The sequence below is a fragment of the Sinohyriopsis cumingii genome, chromosome 2, assembly GCF_028554795.1.
Source record: "Sinohyriopsis cumingii isolate HCF-2022 chromosome 2, ASM2855479v2, whole genome shotgun sequence".
Taxonomy (NCBI): Eukaryota; Metazoa; Mollusca; class Bivalvia; order Unionida; family Unionidae; genus Sinohyriopsis; species Sinohyriopsis cumingii.
Window position 1 is genome coordinate 98813820 of NC_142962.1, and position 20054 is coordinate 98833873.

Consider the following 20054-nt stretch of genomic DNA (forward strand, 5'->3'; position numbering starts at 1 on the left):
CTTCAGATTTGGGTATATGCAGTTTGCTAGGAGCAATCGTTTGAATAAGCAACATAGACCCTGATGTGCTGACACATTAGATGATGGCAGATCATGGTCTACGTTGCTTGCAGTTGGACTTGACTTATAAGTTGAAAGGCATGTTACATTATGTTTATGAGAAGAATTAAGTGTTACTTGTATTACATAAAACATAATATTTGTTATGGATAGAAAGAAATAACAAAAAACTTGCTAAAATAATGATTTATATATATTCTTAAGCCTACATGGAATTAAACATCAATGCATAGGCAAACAACAGGTTTGTTATTAACAATTTGGATTACTTGAGTATTTGTTGCCCTTTTGATTTTAGGCTTTTTCTAAAATATCAGTTCATCTCATGGTAGGCAACACTTCATAACGTGATTCATACTACTAAAATGTTCAGTCCCATGATCCTACATAATTCCATATATTTCCCTCTTAATGCATTGGAATCCAGGGACACATATTTTGAAGAGCTTTCTTCACAAAAATTGTTTTCATGTTGTATTTAGAACCTTGCCTGATGTCAAAAGCTAAACCCAATCACTTGATATGAAACGTGACAATATTGAGAAATTTAACATGTCAGTGTTTGTAAAAAGTCATCTTGTATAAATTGGAACATTGAAACAGATCAATTAACACAGCTGATAGCAGTAGAAACATATAGGTGAAAGATTTAATATACCATATATGTTCAATTACAAGACAATCCAACAGTGAACTGCACAGACCCAGATATGCTGTTGCATAATATGCCAGCAGATCTGGATCTGTGCAGTTTGTTAGGAGTAATCAGTTTTTAAAAAAAATGACAGACCCTGAGCCACAGATGCTTTATTCTTTGGCAGATGAGGATCTATGTTCTTTGCACTTGGACTTGACTTTTAAGCGTTTATATATGGTATTGTTAAATGTTGCCGGCAGTTATATTTACTGACAATAATAAGGCATATACAGAAAATACCCTATTTAACATAAAACTGTGCACTTTGAAATTTATAAATATCTTGAGGTGGTAGCTTGTTACGATTTGTGAACATTAATAAAGGTCATGAATAGTTTCCTTGTAATAAATCTATTAATTTAGGAAGTTAAGCTTTAAGTCACACTGAGCAAATTTTGGGCTGCTTGGTGGGTGATATAGGGTTTCCTTACCAAGTTTTTGTGAGATCTCCATCACAGACTTGTATGTATTTGCAGGGGTGTTATCCTGGTGCAAGATGAAGCCACCCCTTACTAGATTGTTACGTGTTTAGGCTCGAATAAACAGTAACACAAGAAAGAATGAACACAACAACCTTTGAAAAATTTAACAACTAATTTATTTGCCTTTAGTGGTCAGCTTAATTTTTATAAGACTTGTACCTGACTTCTATGTGATGGCTGTTTTATGTTGGTAACCATAGTAAAAAGTTTGACTGTATCTGTAATTAATGAGTTCTTTTGCGCCATCCATAATTACAGTCTGGAAAGTATCTTCTTCATAAATTGTACTTAAGGCAATCCTGATTATGTTAACTCACACTTGATTGCAAAATACTGATAAACTTTGCAAGATATGGTAAATGATACAATATATAGACATGTAATGCATATTTCTGACTATAGATTTAAATTCTGAGAAATTATATAGAATATGTTATTATGGATTAGATAATCTATTGTTTTATTGTGATAGACTATGTCCAGTCATTATTAGAGGAAAATCATTAAACTTGGTTTTTAGTTTTATCCAGATGTCTAGTTGGTCATGAATTTAAAAAATTTAATCCTGAAATATTCATTATGGTCGACATGGAGACCATTTTAAAAATCTTGCTATCACAACTTTTCCTATATTGATTGTTTTCAGTATTTTATGGCATTTAGATAGGCATAAATGACATTGGTGTCAGTTGTGACATCCGACATGACCACCATGGGTCCCATTTCGAAAATCTTGTTGTTCACTATGTCTAATCAGATGGTGAAATCTGTGTCACTAAAGCACTTTTTGTGACAAGTAGATGGTTTTGGAATGAAAATGGTCCTGATCATGATCACCATGATGACCGTCCTGAAAATCTTGTTATGATCATTATCAACTTGGATTCTTATTAAAAATATTATTGGATATAGCTTGACCAAAATGAAAATGGTTTGGATGTGTTCTTGGAATATGGCTGTCACAGAAGACATGATGAAAATCTTGTTATATATAACTACTCTTTCCTAACAGACGATCAAATCAAGATGGAGTTTTCACTGGAACACTCCTTGTCATATGTAATTGACCCAAACATGAGCATGGACTTTTCACTAAAACAGGGCTGCAGTGTTTAGCTGGTTGTAAATGAAAAGGGTACTAATTCCACCTCCTTCTTATCAACAGTAGTGGTTATCCCAAAAATCTATTTATAATTCCTTTTGAAAAAATGGTAGCTTTGACATGAAATTTTCACTACAGTTCCCTTTGCAGCATGTAATTAGTCCTGAATGAAAATGGTGTAGATCTTACCACCATGTTTGCATGGCTGAGAGAAAGTTTGAAAACTAGAATGGCTTGACTGACCTTGGCATAACGTGCATTTTTTTGTATCGTTGAGCTTATGAATGCAGTAAATGGTACATATTAGAAGTTAATTTTGACCATACTTTTCTATTTCATTGTTGTTCAATAAACAAGTTGATAGTCAGTTCTTAGATTTCAAGGTCAAAGGTCTTTTTCCTGTTATTAGATATGGAGCTGAAGAGGCATGAAGCATGTCCATGAAGAATAGACGGTTCAAAATCCAAATTGCTATTAAACTGTTGATAACCTGTACATAACAACATTTTTTGATAATGGGTTTAATTACTTATATGAATAGATATCAATCTGATTAATGTATTGTTTTGTGTATTTCAGGGTGAGGTTGGCCTGATACCAAGAATCTGTGAGGTATGTCATTTTGCATTTACACCTCTTTTTTCTATGTACATAAGGTCCTCTATGAACAGTTAGACTTTTTGATAGCCCTAATTAATCAATTTGTATTGACCAAGTATTCACAGTGACCAAATGTATATACAATGATAAATAACACATGAGGTTTTAATGTTACATTTATTCGCAAAAACATTTTATTTTAGCTGTACTGGTCACAGACCAGATGAGCTTAAGGGATGGACTATTGTCTGTCTGTCTCTCTGTCATCTTTCATCTGTCATTCTGCATGCATAAGTTTGTTATTGCTACTCCTCCCATTCTACTTGGAGGCTTGCCATGAAACTTACACACACATTCATCCTGAAAATCTTGTTATCATTACTTTTCAGAATTGATGGTCATATCAATATGGTATTTTCATTTAAAGGTTTCTTATGATGTCCAGCTGGTCCTAAATGAAATAGGGCAGATCTGATATTAATAAGGCCACCACGGTAACCATCTTGAAAATCTTGTTATTGCTACTTCTCCTGAGTGAAACATCATATTGAGATGGGGTTTTCACCAAAAGACTTTTTATGATATCTGGTTGAAAATGAATCTGATCTGATGTGCAATATAGCTACTACCATGGCCATTTTGAAAAATTTCTCCAGATGAAAATGGTGCTATCTGATGGTCAGTATGGCCACCAGAGTAGACATTTTGAAAGGCGTGCTATCGCTAATATCAACATGCTATCTGGTTGGTCCTAAATGAAAATGGTGCTAATCTGATGTCCTGTGACCATTTTGAAAATCTAGTTATTGCTACATCTCCTAAACAAATTGTAATATTGACATGGGATTTTTACCTGATTTCTTTTGATTGTGATCCTAAATGAAATTTGTGCTGACCTGATGTCGAATATGGCTACCACATTGGCCATCTTGAAAATCTTGTTATTGCTAATCCATCTGAGTGAAAAGTAATATTACCATGGGGTTTTCACTCAAAGACTTCTTAGTCCTAAATGAAACTTGTGCCAATCTGTTGTCCAGTATGGCCACAGTATTGGTCATGTTGAAAATATTGTTGTCACTACTACTCCTGAATGGATGGTAAAATCAGTATGGTCTTTTTTACATGTAGATCTACTAGGTCAAAGAGAAAAGAGGTTATGGGATGTTGTCCATCATCCATCATCCATTTGTCCATTAGAATAAGTTTGTTATCACTGCGCTTCCTGAACTACCTGGAAGATCACCTTGAAACTTTGTATGAGCATTCATCCTATGGTCTTATTGTTCCTTAATGAAGTTAGTGCTGCTCAGGCATCCATTATGGCTGCCCCTTTGGCCATCTTGAAAATCATGTTATCACTTCTTCTCCTCAATGGATGGTCATATCAGCATGGTGTTTTCACTAAAATACTTCTTGTAATCTATAGTTGTTCTTAATTGAAAATGATGCCAATCTGATATCTAATATGGCCACCATGGATGCCATCTTGAAAAAATTGTTATTGCTACTCTTCTAAATGGATGGTCATGTCAACATGTGATTTCCACTGAAATATTTCTTATGATGCCTAGTTGGCCCTAAATTATAGAAATGGTGTAGATCTGACATCCGTTATGGCCACCAAGGCAGCCAGTTTAAAAATCATGTTATCACAGCTCTTCTTGAATAGAAATTCATATTGATGTGGTGGTTTTTTCTTCTCCAAAATACATCTTACTAATGAAAATGGTGCCAATATGGCACAACATCAACCATCTTGAAAATCTTATTATTATTGCTGCTGAATGGAAAGCCATATCTTAAAAATATTGTTACCTCTGTATCTTTCCAGATGGGTAGCGTTTTCAACATTAGACCTCTTACGATACCTAGTTAATTCTAATGCCAGTCATACATCCAATATGGCTGCCACAACAACCGTCTTAAAATTCTTGTTGTCACTACACCTGAACAGATGATCATTATGACAGGTTTTTCACAAAGTCATGAATGAAAACGGTGCCAGTTGCACATTCAGTATGGTTGCCAATGATGACTGTCTTAAAAATCTTATAGTAACTACTCCCTCTTAATTAATGACCATTATGACGAGGTTTAAACCAAAAGATTTTATAATGATGTCTACCTTGTCATAAATGAAATGGCATTATAATTAAAATTTGCATATACAGAAAAACCTGTCTTGAAAACCTTCCCTTCTAACAAATAATTATGGTCTCATAATACTTGTGGTCTCTCATTACAGGTCATAGCACTGTATTTTCATTCAGTCTGTGCTTTGAGAGCCTGGTCTCACGAGACAGGTGGTATCTCACAGTACTGGTCTTTAAAGACAGAGTTTATGGTATTTGAAATTTGATTCCCTCTCAGAAACCCTAGTGGCAACAGCCAAGGATGATACCACAATAATTGCAGGTTTAATACAGAGGCAAAATAATTCCCAAGTTTTGTGTTTTTCTGCTGACTGCTTGGATCAGATGGAGTAATGGGCAGATGGAGTGAAACATGACAGTTGACACATGAACAGATGGAGTAAGATATGACAGATTGACATGGACAAATGTAGTGAAAGTTGACAGCTTAACATATGAACAGATGGAATAAGAAATGACAGATTAAACACAGATGGAGTGAGAGATGACAGATTCACACAGACTGACAGACAGGATGGTACAATATCCTGATGCTTTTGAAAAGTGTGGGAATTATAATAACAATAATAATAATAATAATACTGAAGCGATAATAATGTACATTGATAGGTTAAAGTGGTGATAAAATCTCGGATGAAATTTTAAACTTGATTTATTAAACAGTGCAGTTTAGGTGTTACACATAAATAATGTATTAACACCAAAGTTATTGATTGAATATACAGCATGTTTACCTTAGCAGCAGGCCCTTTTGAGCAAAATAAAGCAGTTCAATATTACCAGATAGAATAAATTTCAATAAATTAACTTCATTTTTCAAACTTTGAATTGAAATATATATATAGGAAATTTTCACTTGTTGGAATTTTTGTGATTTTTAAAACTTCTTACATGTTCCTAAATTTAACATTGCAGAGAAGATTTGGAAAATTGCACAGTCTTGCATTTGAAACATGAATTTGTCAAAATTAGAAATGAACAAATTACTTAAAAGTGACCTTTCAGTGATTTCAGAACTCCGAGGGTTAATACTCATTGATGCTAATTATACTTGACCTGGTTTGGGTATCATGATCCTAACCTGTTACAAATTCAATATGTAAAAAACTGGTAGAATCCACCTGTAAATAAGATTACTGACATGTACTTTCTTAATTGGAATTTGATTATTGCCTTCTCCCTTGCATGGATAATTTATATGAATTCCTATCTCTAATATGTCTTTAAATAAATATGTACTGGAATTTATGGCTCTTTGACAAGTTCTTTTGAAGTGATTACTAATACATGTATTTGAAGTTCAAGATATGGAGGTAGTGTTTTGTTTTCATGTCAGGGTCTTAGCTATAATTTAATTACATTTTAATGAATATATTGTCTTTAAATTAAGTCCTTTGAGATAAAAATATTTTAGCAATTACATAATGTTAATAAATATATTTGCAAGACACATTATTTGAATGATTGACAGATTTAGGTTATTTGCCAGCTATATATACTCAGCAATAAGTTGAGTCCAACTGCAGCAATATTGACCTTGAACTGCTGTCACTTTTATGCACCTGCAGATCAGGGTCTCAGTAGTTTGTCCTGCTGATTGCTCCTAATGAGCAGCATAGATGCAGATCTTGTTGTGCATTACATAATGGCAGATCTGGGTCTGTACCCATTGCAGTTGGACTCTTCTTGTAAGTGTCCAGGTGAGCCCCCCCCCCATACATTATTGGGGGGGGGGGGCTCACCTGGACAATAATTTGACAGTGTAATCACTTTTGGCATTCATATGTATATCTGTCCATAAGGTCAGTGTTGACCTGTTTACTGAAGCTCATTGTTTAATACTTTCTACTTTTTTGGTCAGTAAAAGATGTGATGAACAAATTGGTCAGGGGAAGGAGGTCTTTCGTTGAAAACCATATATACTCCCTTGTAAGTCGAGTCAAACTGTAAAAACTACACTGACTCTGATCTCCCAACACTTAATGTGCCTTCAGCTCAGGGTCTGTGCAGTTTGTTACAAGTAATCAATAGAACAAACAACATAGACTCAAATCTGCCAGTGCATCATATAGCAAATGATTGGAGTTGAGATGAAATGTTAAATTGAATGCCTGTATTGAATGATAATGAATTTCACTTTTTGACTGATTTAAAAGAGATTTGCTTTTTATCTCTATATTTTTTGTATATTAGAATAAAACAGACACAAAAAGCACAGACATTAAAAGTAAAAGATTGTTGGAGTAACACCAGTGAATTTATATCATTCTTAATGACAAATTAACAGAAAGCTAAATGTAATTGTCACATGACTAAGAAACTAATTTTGATGGTCCATACTTCTCATGGGATTATGATATTACAAGAACTCTATTTACAGAATACTGTTCTTTTGCCCCATTTTCCTTTTATTTTGCCAGATTGATGATATCTGTGGTTGTAGGTTGCCAATCATGACGCATTTTGCTGCTCGATATGGGGTAGAAATTGTTTCCTTCCATTGTATAGGGTGATATTTTACGATAGTAAACCAAACATTGAGGGTCTTATCACTCATATCCTGTGTAGTTGATAATCGTACAAACAGGTTTAAATCTTACGAGTTTTTAATGGCTTAGTTTACATTGGCAAAGGTGAATGCTGAATTGGCCAGACTTAACGTATCAGTTGCTTTTATCAGCATGGCTGTGTTGGCAAATAAGGAACAATTTTTGTCCTTAACTTCTCTAAGACTTTCAGAAGAATCCATGGTAAAAAAAAAGGACAACCATCTATGTTAAAGGTGTTCAGCAATGATATTTAATTCTTGATTTGCAAGTTTTTCAAGCCAAGGAAAAGTCATTAAGACGTATACGTTTAAAAAGCAATTGCCAGTTTACAGTGGTTTTTTACTCTATAGGGCCTCAAAATGTTGCCACCCTTGAGATACCATCGTTATGGGATTTGGTTCAATTAAATTGGCATATATTTTTGTTTTATTAATTTTTCTTTCTTCATTTTTGACTATATTTTAGTTTTTGGTTGATGAAAACTAACTATAATGGGGTTTTAGCTTAATGAAATACACTATCTGTGTGTGCAGATTGCTTGAACATTTCTTAGTAAAAACTATCTTCACTTACAGTGCTGTACACCTGTGCTTCATTTAACATGTTTTAATGAAGGAATAATGTTATTCACTTATTATTTGGCACATTTTTATTGCATCCATGAATGGTGTTATAATGAGGTAGTACTGCAATGTACTTACAATGTTTTATTACATTCATAAACAGTGTTGTGAAGGATTACTGTAATTTACTTACAGTGTGGTAAGCATTGTTACATCATGAAGTGTTATAATGAGGGTTTACTGTAATTCACTTAAGTGTGGTAAGCATTATTCCATCCATGAAGTGTTATAATGAGGTTTTACTGTAATTTACTTAGTGTGGTAAACATTACATCCATGAAGTTTTATAATGAGGGTTTGCTGTAAAATATATACAGTGTGGTAAACATCATTACATCCACAATGTTACATTGAAGGATTACAGTAATTCAATTATAGTGTGATATACTTTATTGCATCTGCGAACATTATTATAATGGGGGAACGCTGAAGGTACCTTATCAGAATGTCATTGATAGAGTTTTGCTGTTTCTGCTGAATATGAAATTGACCATGCTACTGTAAGTGACAACACATCAGAATTGACCTATATATCTTGATGTCAACACCCCTTATTCCAGATCAAGTTCATACAGACAAATGACCTGGCAAGTTCTCAGCAAGGGTAAACATAAAATGCTAGCCAAGGTACTTAATATGAAGTGGCTCAATACACTAAATATAAAATTGATATATTGTGAGTTTATGAAGTGAACAGCACTGCATGATCAACACAGCATACTGGGTTGTAATGAGTACATGTGTCATCAACCTATGTACTATAAACAATAATTAAATTAAAGGGATGAATATGACTTTGCATGCAGAACTCTACAATTGAGCAGACCAGGTACAGCAGTTCAAAAAGGTTACTGATGTCTGTGCTGGAGGGTCAGTCTGTGATAACAATTTGTCAGCTTGCCCAATAAAAACTTATTTAATCTTTATTTAATTATAAGGTGCTCAGTGATGAGTGATAGGAAAGATCAGATGACTTCTTCTGAAAAACAAACTTGTATGCAGGAAACTTTACATCATTATTGGCCATTCACTATATAAAGAAAAGAGTAAAGAGTTTTAATCTTGTAACGTGGTATCCTTTACCTCCAAGCTTACTTGATTCTTTGCATTTTTTAGTCAGTGTGTGTGTGTGTGATTTGGATTTTTAACATAGCTTGAACAATTTTTCAGTCATATCTCTACAATGTCTGCAGGGAGCCCCGAGTGGTCTAAAGTGCTCACCGTTATGGATCATTGCCATCTCATCCCTGTCTGCATGGGTTTGAGTCTCATGTTTGGCCAATGTGGGTATGTGAGAAAGCTTGCCAATAGCTTCTCGTGGGTCGGTGGTTCTTACCTGGGTTCTTCCTCCACCACTTATACTGGCTGAGAAATTTTCTTTTCGAAGATTTTATTTCAGCAATTACAAAAAAAAACATATACTCAAAAATAAATACAAATAATGTGACAGTGGTTTTGTTCAGCAACTGGTGCTGTCGTTGGCTGAAAGCATTTTAGCAGGAATGACTCGGTTCATAATCTTGACCTCCATAGTAAATATAATAACCCTCTCTATAATGTAACTCAGTTTACCACACAGCCATATATAATGCTGATAAAGTAATGATCTTTTTAAATTGAACAAAATTAAAATTATAAGTTCTTCTCTTTTTAATGTAATTATAGCTAATGGGTGAGACTGTATTAGGGATAATTTTCAGTATCAACATTTCACAATTTTTTTAAAATGACGTCAGGGTCTCTTCAGATATTATCAATTTTATTAAACTGTTTGTTTATATTTATTGAACTTTTCCACTGAAATATTCATGGGTTTTGATTTTTGGAAGACTGATTAAGAGCATCTGTAATGAAAATTGTTGCATTTACCCCACAGTAATGTAGAAATATGCGATCCAAATGCTGTTTAAATTTTAATTTACCATATCATTATGCATTTTTGTGCAACAATACCTAATCATATCACACTGCCTTGTCATATACTTGCAATGAATGCTCACATGACTATAATACAGTACATTTTCACAAATCTTTTGAAACTTATTAATACTGGGGATAACCATTTTGAACTCCTTTAATGTATAGAAATTTTTTTTAACATTGGTAGGTATGTGACATTAAAACACTAGCTCTGGACAAACTGTTTACCAATGTGACTCTAAAAAATAATACAGGGTTGCAGTTTCAATGCTTGCCTAAGCTTGTACATGGAAATAGATGTTATTTTTGGTGGATTTAATGCCATTTTTCAGTTCAAGATAGGCTATACATGGTGGTCAGTATAAATGGTCGAGGAAGAACCTAAGAAAACCCTGGAAAGAATCACCAACCCACAGGAAGCTACTGGCAAGCTTTCTCACATACCCACATTGGCCGAACGCAAGACTCGAACCCACGCAGACAGGTGAGATGGCAATGATCTGTAATGGTGAGCACTTCAGACCACTCAGTCACTCGGGGCCCCTCATGGAAATAGTGCATGGCTCCCTTTTCCTCATCATGATATAGTCAATATAATGTGCTAAAAGTGCTATTAAAACCAACAAAATCAAAAAACAGAAAAAATATGCATATTTCAGCTGATAGGTACAAACCAACAGTAGCAACACCTTAAAAGATGAACAACAAAATGCAGTCTGTAGATACGCATTTTTTCATGCACGTGTGACACATGACAGAAGGCATAACTTTGAATACTTCAAAATAAGAAATATGACAAGTTTTCTATTTTATGCAAGCACAAAGGCCATGTTATTACGGTAAAACCTGTCTTAAGAGACCACTGTTGTGGGGGGCCACTTGTTTTGAGTAACCAGGATCTCTATGCACAGATTTATTGATTATATAGTATTGAGACATGTCTTGAGAGACCACCTTTCTTGAGAGTCCATTATTTTTTGGCATAATGGTGGAATTTCAAGACAGGTTCTTCTGTATAGCAGAAAATGAGGACACAAGAAGTTGAAATTTGAACTAAAGCATAAGTAAATAAATATTAAAATGAGGTATTAAGGTGTAGGATTTATACCAAAGAAGGCCATTTCTGAATAGCCTGCTGAAGTCTAAGAAATTAAGGGTTTGTTGTCATTCCTTTGGGCAGATTGCTCCAGACAGGAGACATCAGATTTAAAGAAAGCTTACCATACCATATGGTTTTTACCATTGGGCATATTTTGGTGTCTGAGATTATAGTTGCACTTTTAAAAAAAATGTGAAATTAATTACATTATATTTATATTTTATTTACAGGGTCTATTTAGTCATGTTGACAGCTGTGCTGGTGGGAAAGTAACCTGCAGAGTTAATATCAGGTAGGTCAAGGTTAACTTAAAATAAGTTGCATATTGTATCTGTCTCCTGCTAGCTTATTTTAGGACAACACAGGTAGGTGAAAGTTAACTGAAACCAAGTTGCATACTGCAGATGCATCTTTCTTTCATATCTTATGATAACAATGTTGGGTCAAGGTTAATTGAAATCAAGTTGCTTACTGCAGGTGCCTCTTGTTAGATTATCTTTACATGAAAACAGGTAGGTCAAGGTTAATTGAAATAAAATTGCATACTGCAGGTGCCTCTTGCTAGATTATTGTGTTCACACCAGCAAGATAGATAAAGTTAATTGAAATCAAGTTGCATACTGCATGAGCCTCTTGCTAACTTTGACAACATCACAGGTAGGTCAAGGTCAGTTGAAATCAATTTGCATACTGAAGGTGCCACTGGCTAGATTATCTTACACCAATACAGGTAGATCAAGGTTAATTTAAATTAATTTGCATACTGAAGGTGCCTCTTACTGACATATCTTTACAACAACACAGATAGGTCCAGGTTAATTGTAATCAAGTTGCATACTGAAGGTGCCTCATGCTAGATTACCTTTACACCAGCATAGGTAGGTCAAGGTTAATTTAAATCAAGTTGCATACTGCAGGTGCCTACTGCTAGCTTATCTCAACAACAAAACAGGTAGGTTAAGATTAAATGAAATCAAGTTGCATAATACTTGTGCCTCTTGATAGCTTGTTTTTACAACAACGCATGAAAGTTGATGCTATATCTCTGGTGTAGGTTGGTGGCATCATTTTCAGCTTCAGCAGTGGATAGTGCTCTTATGTCTGCATGAATTTTTTTTATGTTTTAAGAGCATGGACTACGTGTATATACATTTACTTTAACATTTTTGGCGGGGGGGGGGGTTCTTAAGACAGGTTCTACTGTAGTAGAACCTGACTAGAGACCACCCCATCAGCCAAAAAATCATGATCTATTAAGACAGGTTGTCTCTTATGACGTGTCACAACACTTTTTAATCAGTAAATATGCATTTGAAGAAAGGTTAGTTGAGACACGTGATCTGTCTTAGTAATGATGTCTTATGGCAAGGTTACTCAGGACACATGATCTGTCATATTGGTGTTTTATGGCAAGGTTAGTCAAGACACATGATCTGTCATTGGTGTTTTATGGCAAGGTTAGTAAAGACACATGATCTGTCGTAGCAGTGGTGTCTTATGGCAGGATTTACTGTACAGATTATTAAAATTCAATTTTGTTCTATATTAAACTGATATCTAACTTAATTTCTTTTGAGAAAGCAGTTGCAATTTTCTATCAATGTTGGAATGTAAAATATGAACCTTAAATTTGTGTATGAAATTTGCATATCTGATTTTGTTCCACCTTTCTCTTCCTTCCACAAGCTGTTGAAATATTAAAAAATTTAAAGATGGTATACATTTATTTCGTACATTATAGCCATCCAAAAACTATGTCACTATCACTCATATTATATGTATAATGTACTTTTCAGAATTTTTGTGTTTAACTTTGTCTTCCTGTTAGAGTTGTGAAATTCAGGCTTTAAGACATGGCAGGTCCAGAGTATGTTTGGGGGTCTGAGAGCGATACCAGACTGTCTGGCAAAACTGAATACCTCTGTTTTATTTTTTGAATAGCTGTGTAAGATGAACATTTTTGGATGTTTTTATTTCAGTTACTATGAAATTTACAACGAAAGGGTACGGGATTTATTACAAGTAGAGTCACATGGGGCAAATGAGAAATACTCACTGAAGGTGAGGGAGCATCCAAAACAAGGGCCATATGTACAAGGTATTTATTAACTTTTATGGATTTTGACATACAGTAAGGACTTGATAGAAAAGTCCACCATCATTGTAATGCAAGTCGTACTCTGTTTCTTCTTCAAATACATTACCCAAATCATAATACCTTAGGTAGCAGTAGTTCTGCTAAGGTATTATGACTGGGTAACGTATTTGAAGAAGAAACATATTTTACTAGGAAAAATTGGTTTCTTTTCATCTACGTTGCCCAGTCATAATACCTTAGGAGAACTACTACTGCCTAAGGTATAATAATTGGGTAGGTATTCTTGAAGAAGCATATTTTCTAGGAAAAATTGGTTTCATGAAAGTTCTGGATATTGCTGGCTTTCATTTGTCACGATTAAACATATTGTATTTTACATTACTTCTTTGTATTTGAGGGGTTGCCATGAGAACTTGAATTTTGATAAAGTTAGTTTTATCCATAAAAAGTTCACAAATTTGTTGATAAACTCCTTGAATCTTTCCCAAATTTCCTTAAATGTATCTATTGGAATAAAACATTCAAAACAAATGAAAATATTACATTCTGAAATTTAGAACTTTTTATTGTGTATGTATTTTCCAACAACAAAGAATAAATAAATCAATAAAATGGGATAGTTGGGTTGATCAAATGAAACATGACATGGATAATTACCATATAAAGTAACATTCATTTGCTGTAGTGGTACATTATTTTTTTTTAAATCTATTTTTATACCCACTTATGCAGTGATAAACAAAGTAACCTGGAAAATTTCAATTTCTGTACCAAACAAAATACTCCTTGAAAACTTTTTGTAGAAGTCCTTGAAAACTCCATGAAAGGTCTTTGAAAGAACTTTTTTCAAGCTGTATGAACCATGCATTACTGTCCACAGAAGCCATGAAGTATGCTGCCTTTTGTTGTACCACCTTATAATGAAGTACATGATACATAATTCTACTTTAACTTAATGTCCACAGAAGCCATGAAGTATGCTCCCTTTTGTCGTACCACCTTATAATGAAGTACGTGATACATAATTCTACTTTAACTTAATGACATATGATCTATGATCATGCGTGCTTTATAACAGAAACCAAGGAACCTACAACAAGAACCATGTTGTACAGAAGGGTCTTATAACAGGAGCCATGTTGTACAGAAAGGTCTTATAACAGAAGCCATGTTGTACAGAAAGGTCTTATAATAGGAACTATGTTGTACAGAAGGGTCTTATAACAGAAGCCATGTTGTACAGAAGGGTCTTATAACAGAAGCCATGTTGTACAGAAGGGTCTTACAACAGAAGCCATGTTGTACAGAAAGGTCTTATAACAGGAACCATGTTGTACAGAAGGGTCTTATAACAGAAGCCATGTTGTACAGAAGGGTCTTATAACAGAAGCCATGTTGTACAGAAAGGTCTTATAACAGGAACCATGTTGTACAGAAGGGTCTTATAACAGAAGCCATGTTGTACCGAAGGGTCTTATAACAAAAGCCATGTTGTACAGAAAGGTTGTATAACAGGAACCATGTTATACAGAATAATCTTGAAACTAGAGGCTGTGTTATAATGAAGGGACTTATACTGAGGGAATGCTGTAATACAATGCTCCTATAATAGGAATAACATTTTTGCAAATTTATTTGTCTTGAGTATTTTGAAATTGCTTTTGCATTGGAAATTGGGATATTTTCTGTCCACAATTGTAGCTTTTCAAAAACTACAATAGACTTATCTCTATTTTATTTGAAAAAAATTGCAAATATAATAACATTTTATATTTAAGTCTGTCAGAATATGTGTGGATAAATATATAAACTTAAACATGGGATTATTGCATTCATGCCAGATTCAAAATAAAAGCAGTCTTGTAAGCAAGGGGAAGAATTTTGTCATGACATTTGCTGAAAGAGTCGGAGGTTTCACTTTAATGATAGAGGCTGTTTCAGTGACTTTAACATGCATCTCAGTATCAAAAACTTTATTTAAGGTTTTTGATAGTCACAAAAATGGCACATTATGATGCTGTTTATCGACAGAACCCTCTTAATTTCATGTTTCAGGAAGTTAGCATTGGTTAGATCACTACCTGTGCAGCTAGAAAGACATGATCATTACATAATGATGTCATTTATATGATGTCACTTAAATGTATCTGATATCAAATGATGTGGCTGCCACTTCTGTCTCCTTAAAAAGTACATGAGACCTTGGGAACCTTAATATAAACAATTTATGACCTGTATATGTCAGCTGTGCAGACTTTTTATTGTGGAAAACCAATGTGATCTCAACAACTGTGCCATATTTACGAACACATGCTTTTCTCCTTATAGATGACTAGAAGAGTCCATGATCTTTAACCTGTGTGAATTTGATAAAGTTTTACGTTCTCATTCACCTATCATTTTATATGAGAGATAGGACACTTTTTCCATGCTTTCACTATGTAATGACCCTTACACGGGGATCAATATTTTCCATGTTTCACTATGTTATGACTCTTACTTGGGTATAAATATATTCCATACATCACTATGTAATGACGCTTGGGTATAAATATTTTTCATACTTGGAGATAAATATTTTCCTTTCTTCATGATGTTATGACACTTGGGTATAAATATTTTCCACTCTGTACTATGTTATGACCCTTACTTGGGTATAAATATGTTCCATACATCACTATGTAATGACCCTTGGGTATAAATATTTTCCATTCTTCACTATGTTAGGACCCTTGGGTATAAATATTTTCCATTCTTCAATATGTTATGATAAATATTGGGGATAAATATTTCACTAAGACTATAACATTTTTTTGTGCATATAACCCTTTGATTATTTGAGTGATTGTAGAGTTTTGGACACTTACCATATATACTTGCTTATAAGTCCAGTCAAACTAAAACAACAAAGATCCTGATCTTGTAGCATAATGTGCCTGCAGATCAGAGTCTGTCTTGTTTGTTCTGCTGATTGCTTCTAAAAAACTGCATAGTCCCAGATTTAATAACACATGCGATGGCAGATCTTGGACTGTGCAGTTTATGTTTGGACTCTTAAGTGATTATATATGATGGTTATGCAAAAATATAAAGTTTTCAAAAAGTTCACAAGTTGTCGCTAAGGAACAGATTTGACTTTTATTAGTGACTGCTTTTCTGTTTTCAGATCTTTCTGAACATCGCGTGAAGGACAATGAAGAGATACAGTCCCTGCTGGATCAGGGAAATGAGTTCAGGTAAAGTTGGAACATGTAGATAGATGAAGACTTTAACATCATGATTTTTTGATGCAGTAATTGACTTTGGAGAAGGAGTCAAAAAGATCTTTAAAGCAAAACATTCTAATTCTCTATAATTGAAAATCTTACATTAGGGTATAATTTTTTTTATTAAAAACACTTCAGTCTGCTTGTTTTGTAAACCTTTTAAGATGTAGAAAATGATGCCAATAATAGTAGCAACTCTCATAGAAAAATTAGAACAGTTCAAAATTTATTGAGAACCTTTATTTCAGGAAGTCAGTAGATTATATAAAACTTAATTTTTCAGTTCTGTGAAGGATTAAGCACTTGAGTAATGCAAATATATAATACCATCAAATTATATTTGCATTCATTCTACTCAGTATATTTCATAATACTAACCTTTTATCTCCTTGCCTCTGTTCCAAACCCAGCATAGATTATAATTATATTCTAAAATTCTTTTCAGAACCACTGCAGCCACCTACATGCATGATCACAGTAGCCGGAGTCATGCTATTGTTACCATAAATTTTACACAGGTTGGAAAACATTTTTGTTTTATTGGCTTCAACAAACAGCAAGACATAATGTATATACTAGCATCAGATCCAATTGCAAACTTTTCAGACCCAGATCTGCCATCACATAATTCACTGTCAGGTCCAGTTCTAGAAGTTCTTTGGGATTAATCAGTTGAACAACCAATATAGACCATGATCTACCATGGCACAATGCAACTGCAGATCAGGGTCTATAATGTTTGCAGTTGGTCTTGACTTGGAAGTGAGTATATACAGTAATTGTTTGTTTGGGGTATGTATTGTTGCTGATATTGGGATGGTAACTTGGGTTCTGATATGATATGTATCCTTTATACATATCTTAAGGTTATTTTAATGTTAACCTGCTCCGGTGGCCTAGTGGTTAGAGCATCCGCTTCTGATTTGGGAGGTCGTGGGTTCGATCCCTGGCCGAGTCATATCAGAGACTTACAAAAACGGTACTAATAGCTGCCTTGCTTGGCGCTCAGCATTAAGAGGTTAATGTTAGGACTGGTTGGCCTGGTGTCTGGACATCACTATAAACTGCCACATTGCAGACATCATAGCAATATGACTGAAAAATTGTTAAAGCTATGTTAAAAATCCGAATCACACACACACACATTTTAATGTTAACAATATATGTTGTCATTACAACTTGGTACCAGCTTAGTACACCTCTCCATCAATAACTCACACACAGCAGGTTCCAAAAATGTAGACTATCAGATAACCAAGGGTGAAAGTTACCAGAGGCCCTCAGACAAATTCAGTATTGATGGACATAAACAAAGGGAAGTGGTTTAATACTTATTTTGGGGGGAATAATTGTCAGTAGTTTGCTTTTTACAATAAAGTTCATCCCCGTTCTATATAAATTATCTTTATTTTCGATATATCCAATCTGAAAGATTGTATAAAACATTATTCTGTTTGGTTTCAACACACTTTATGTGTACCAGTGAAAATGTTGTGCCTTATTATTTTTGTGTGAATGTGGATACATTCTAATGTTACTGTAGTTTCAGAATAAAACAAGATATTTTTATTTTAAGAAACAGCAGCAGTTTAAATATAGAGAAACAAAAATGATGAACATTGATTTTTTAAAATCATTTTTTATTTGTAAAATACTGACAGTGTGATTGCATTGCAAATTCTTGCAAAATTTATGCTTATTCTTGAGCTAACCTCTGAGTGCCAGTTCAGGAATTTTAAGTTTACTTTAAACTTTTAACACCTCTTTAATGACCCTGTCTCTGGAACTAAGATTTTCATGCACGGAGTACACCTTTTGCTTGGTTTCTTTTCTATTGTTGATAACATTTGCTGATGAGTATGACAAACCACTTGTTAATATTAATTATGTTAAATGTACTTCCAGTGTTCAAATAGTCAACTGAAATTAACACACAACCATGACTGCCATATCTTACACAGGTAGGATTTGCATGTCCTTTAACTACCCCTTTGGTTGGAGTGAAGACTAATTAACATGGTAATACAATATAGGTCAACATTTAATTGATTGTAACAATGCAACCAGCATTTCTGCAAGATTAAGATGAAGCCAAATTGGTACTTAATTAGGTTCTCACAGAAACACTCACAGGAATTGATGTAACAGTTGATTGACACTTTTCACCTTGGAATAAAAGAGGGCATATTGGATTTATGATGATTACACTGAAACCAAATTAAAAATTGAAACATAAATTTAATTGAAAAGAGTTAAAAGTGTTATAATAAGGGAGCATTATATGTTAATGTATTTGATTATGGTCTAACTATAAGGCAGTATACTCTATGTCTTCATGGACAGCTTTATAATGAGGGAGCACTATAGGTATCATGTACTTCATTATAAGATGGTCTCATTGTAAGGCAGTATACTCCATGGCAACCATGGACAGCATTATAATGGGGGAGTACAGTAAGTATCATGCATTTTAAGACAGTATCATATATGGGCTGACTTGGATATTGTTATAATGAGTGTAATTTGTTTGATCATACATTTATATTATGAAGAAATTATTATTTTGCTGTGACAAAATTGTGTGTTAGATGCATAGACTACCTTAGACAAGTGTTCATAATATATTAAATTTATGAAACAAATGAAAGCAAACTTAAAGGTCTTGAGCCACATATTTTATTCAACACATTTTGTACATTTTATATTTTATGAACATAAATTTGAGATTCCGTTCATTACACTGTTGCAAATGCATTGCCACCATCAAAGTACATTGCTACATGACATTGGTTGGTGTTATGCGACAATGAAAATTGACATTGCTATATCTTATTCCACAGTATGACATGTGAGATTGCAAAGTGTTATGCCACAGTATGACATGTGAGATTGCAAAGTGTTATGCCACAGTATGACATGTGACATTGCTGTGTTATGCCACAGCGACATTAGATTTGTAATACATGATGCTTCAAACTAAGAAATGCAACCATTAATGTGATAAAATAACATGTATAACATATAAATAACATGTATAACATATATTCATTTTGTTTTGTTCACATAAGATTGTTGCCTAAGAGACAAGTGGAAAAATGGTAACATTGATGTACTAATTTAGCTGTTATATCATCATCATAGTCATTCTTTTCTACATTTCTTTTATTCACTTTGTCTTCTTTTCTTTTGTTCTCAACAGCTTGGGTCATACTGTAGCGTAGTTCATTAGCCTTCTTGGAAATGTGCAGATGGCTCTTTTTGACAAAGAAACATTACATTAATTCATTTGAATGATTTGTTCATCAGTGGATGTTTGGAACTCAAAAGTGGCAAGACAGAGAATTTCGTACATTAGTCGACAGAGAAAGTAAGATGACTTTGGGCAAATCACAAAGTTTTAGA

The 20054-nt window shown here is 33.9% G+C and overlaps 1 protein-coding gene across 1 annotated transcript in view; it reads left to right on the forward strand.

The window, feature by feature from the left end:
- The window catches only part of LOC149805455 (uncharacterized), a 270060-nt gene that overhangs the window by 65116 nt on the left and 184890 nt on the right, over positions 1-20054 (forward strand). The window contains exons 5-9 of the mRNA XM_089934230.1: positions 2921-2953; positions 11519-11580; positions 13268-13386; positions 16553-16622; positions 17098-17170. Of these exons, the coding sequence (XP_089790356.1) occupies positions 2921-2953; positions 11519-11580; positions 13268-13386; positions 16553-16622; positions 17098-17170 (357 nt within the window). The remainder of the gene's footprint in view (positions 1-2920; positions 2954-11518; positions 11581-13267; positions 13387-16552; positions 16623-17097; positions 17171-20054) is intronic.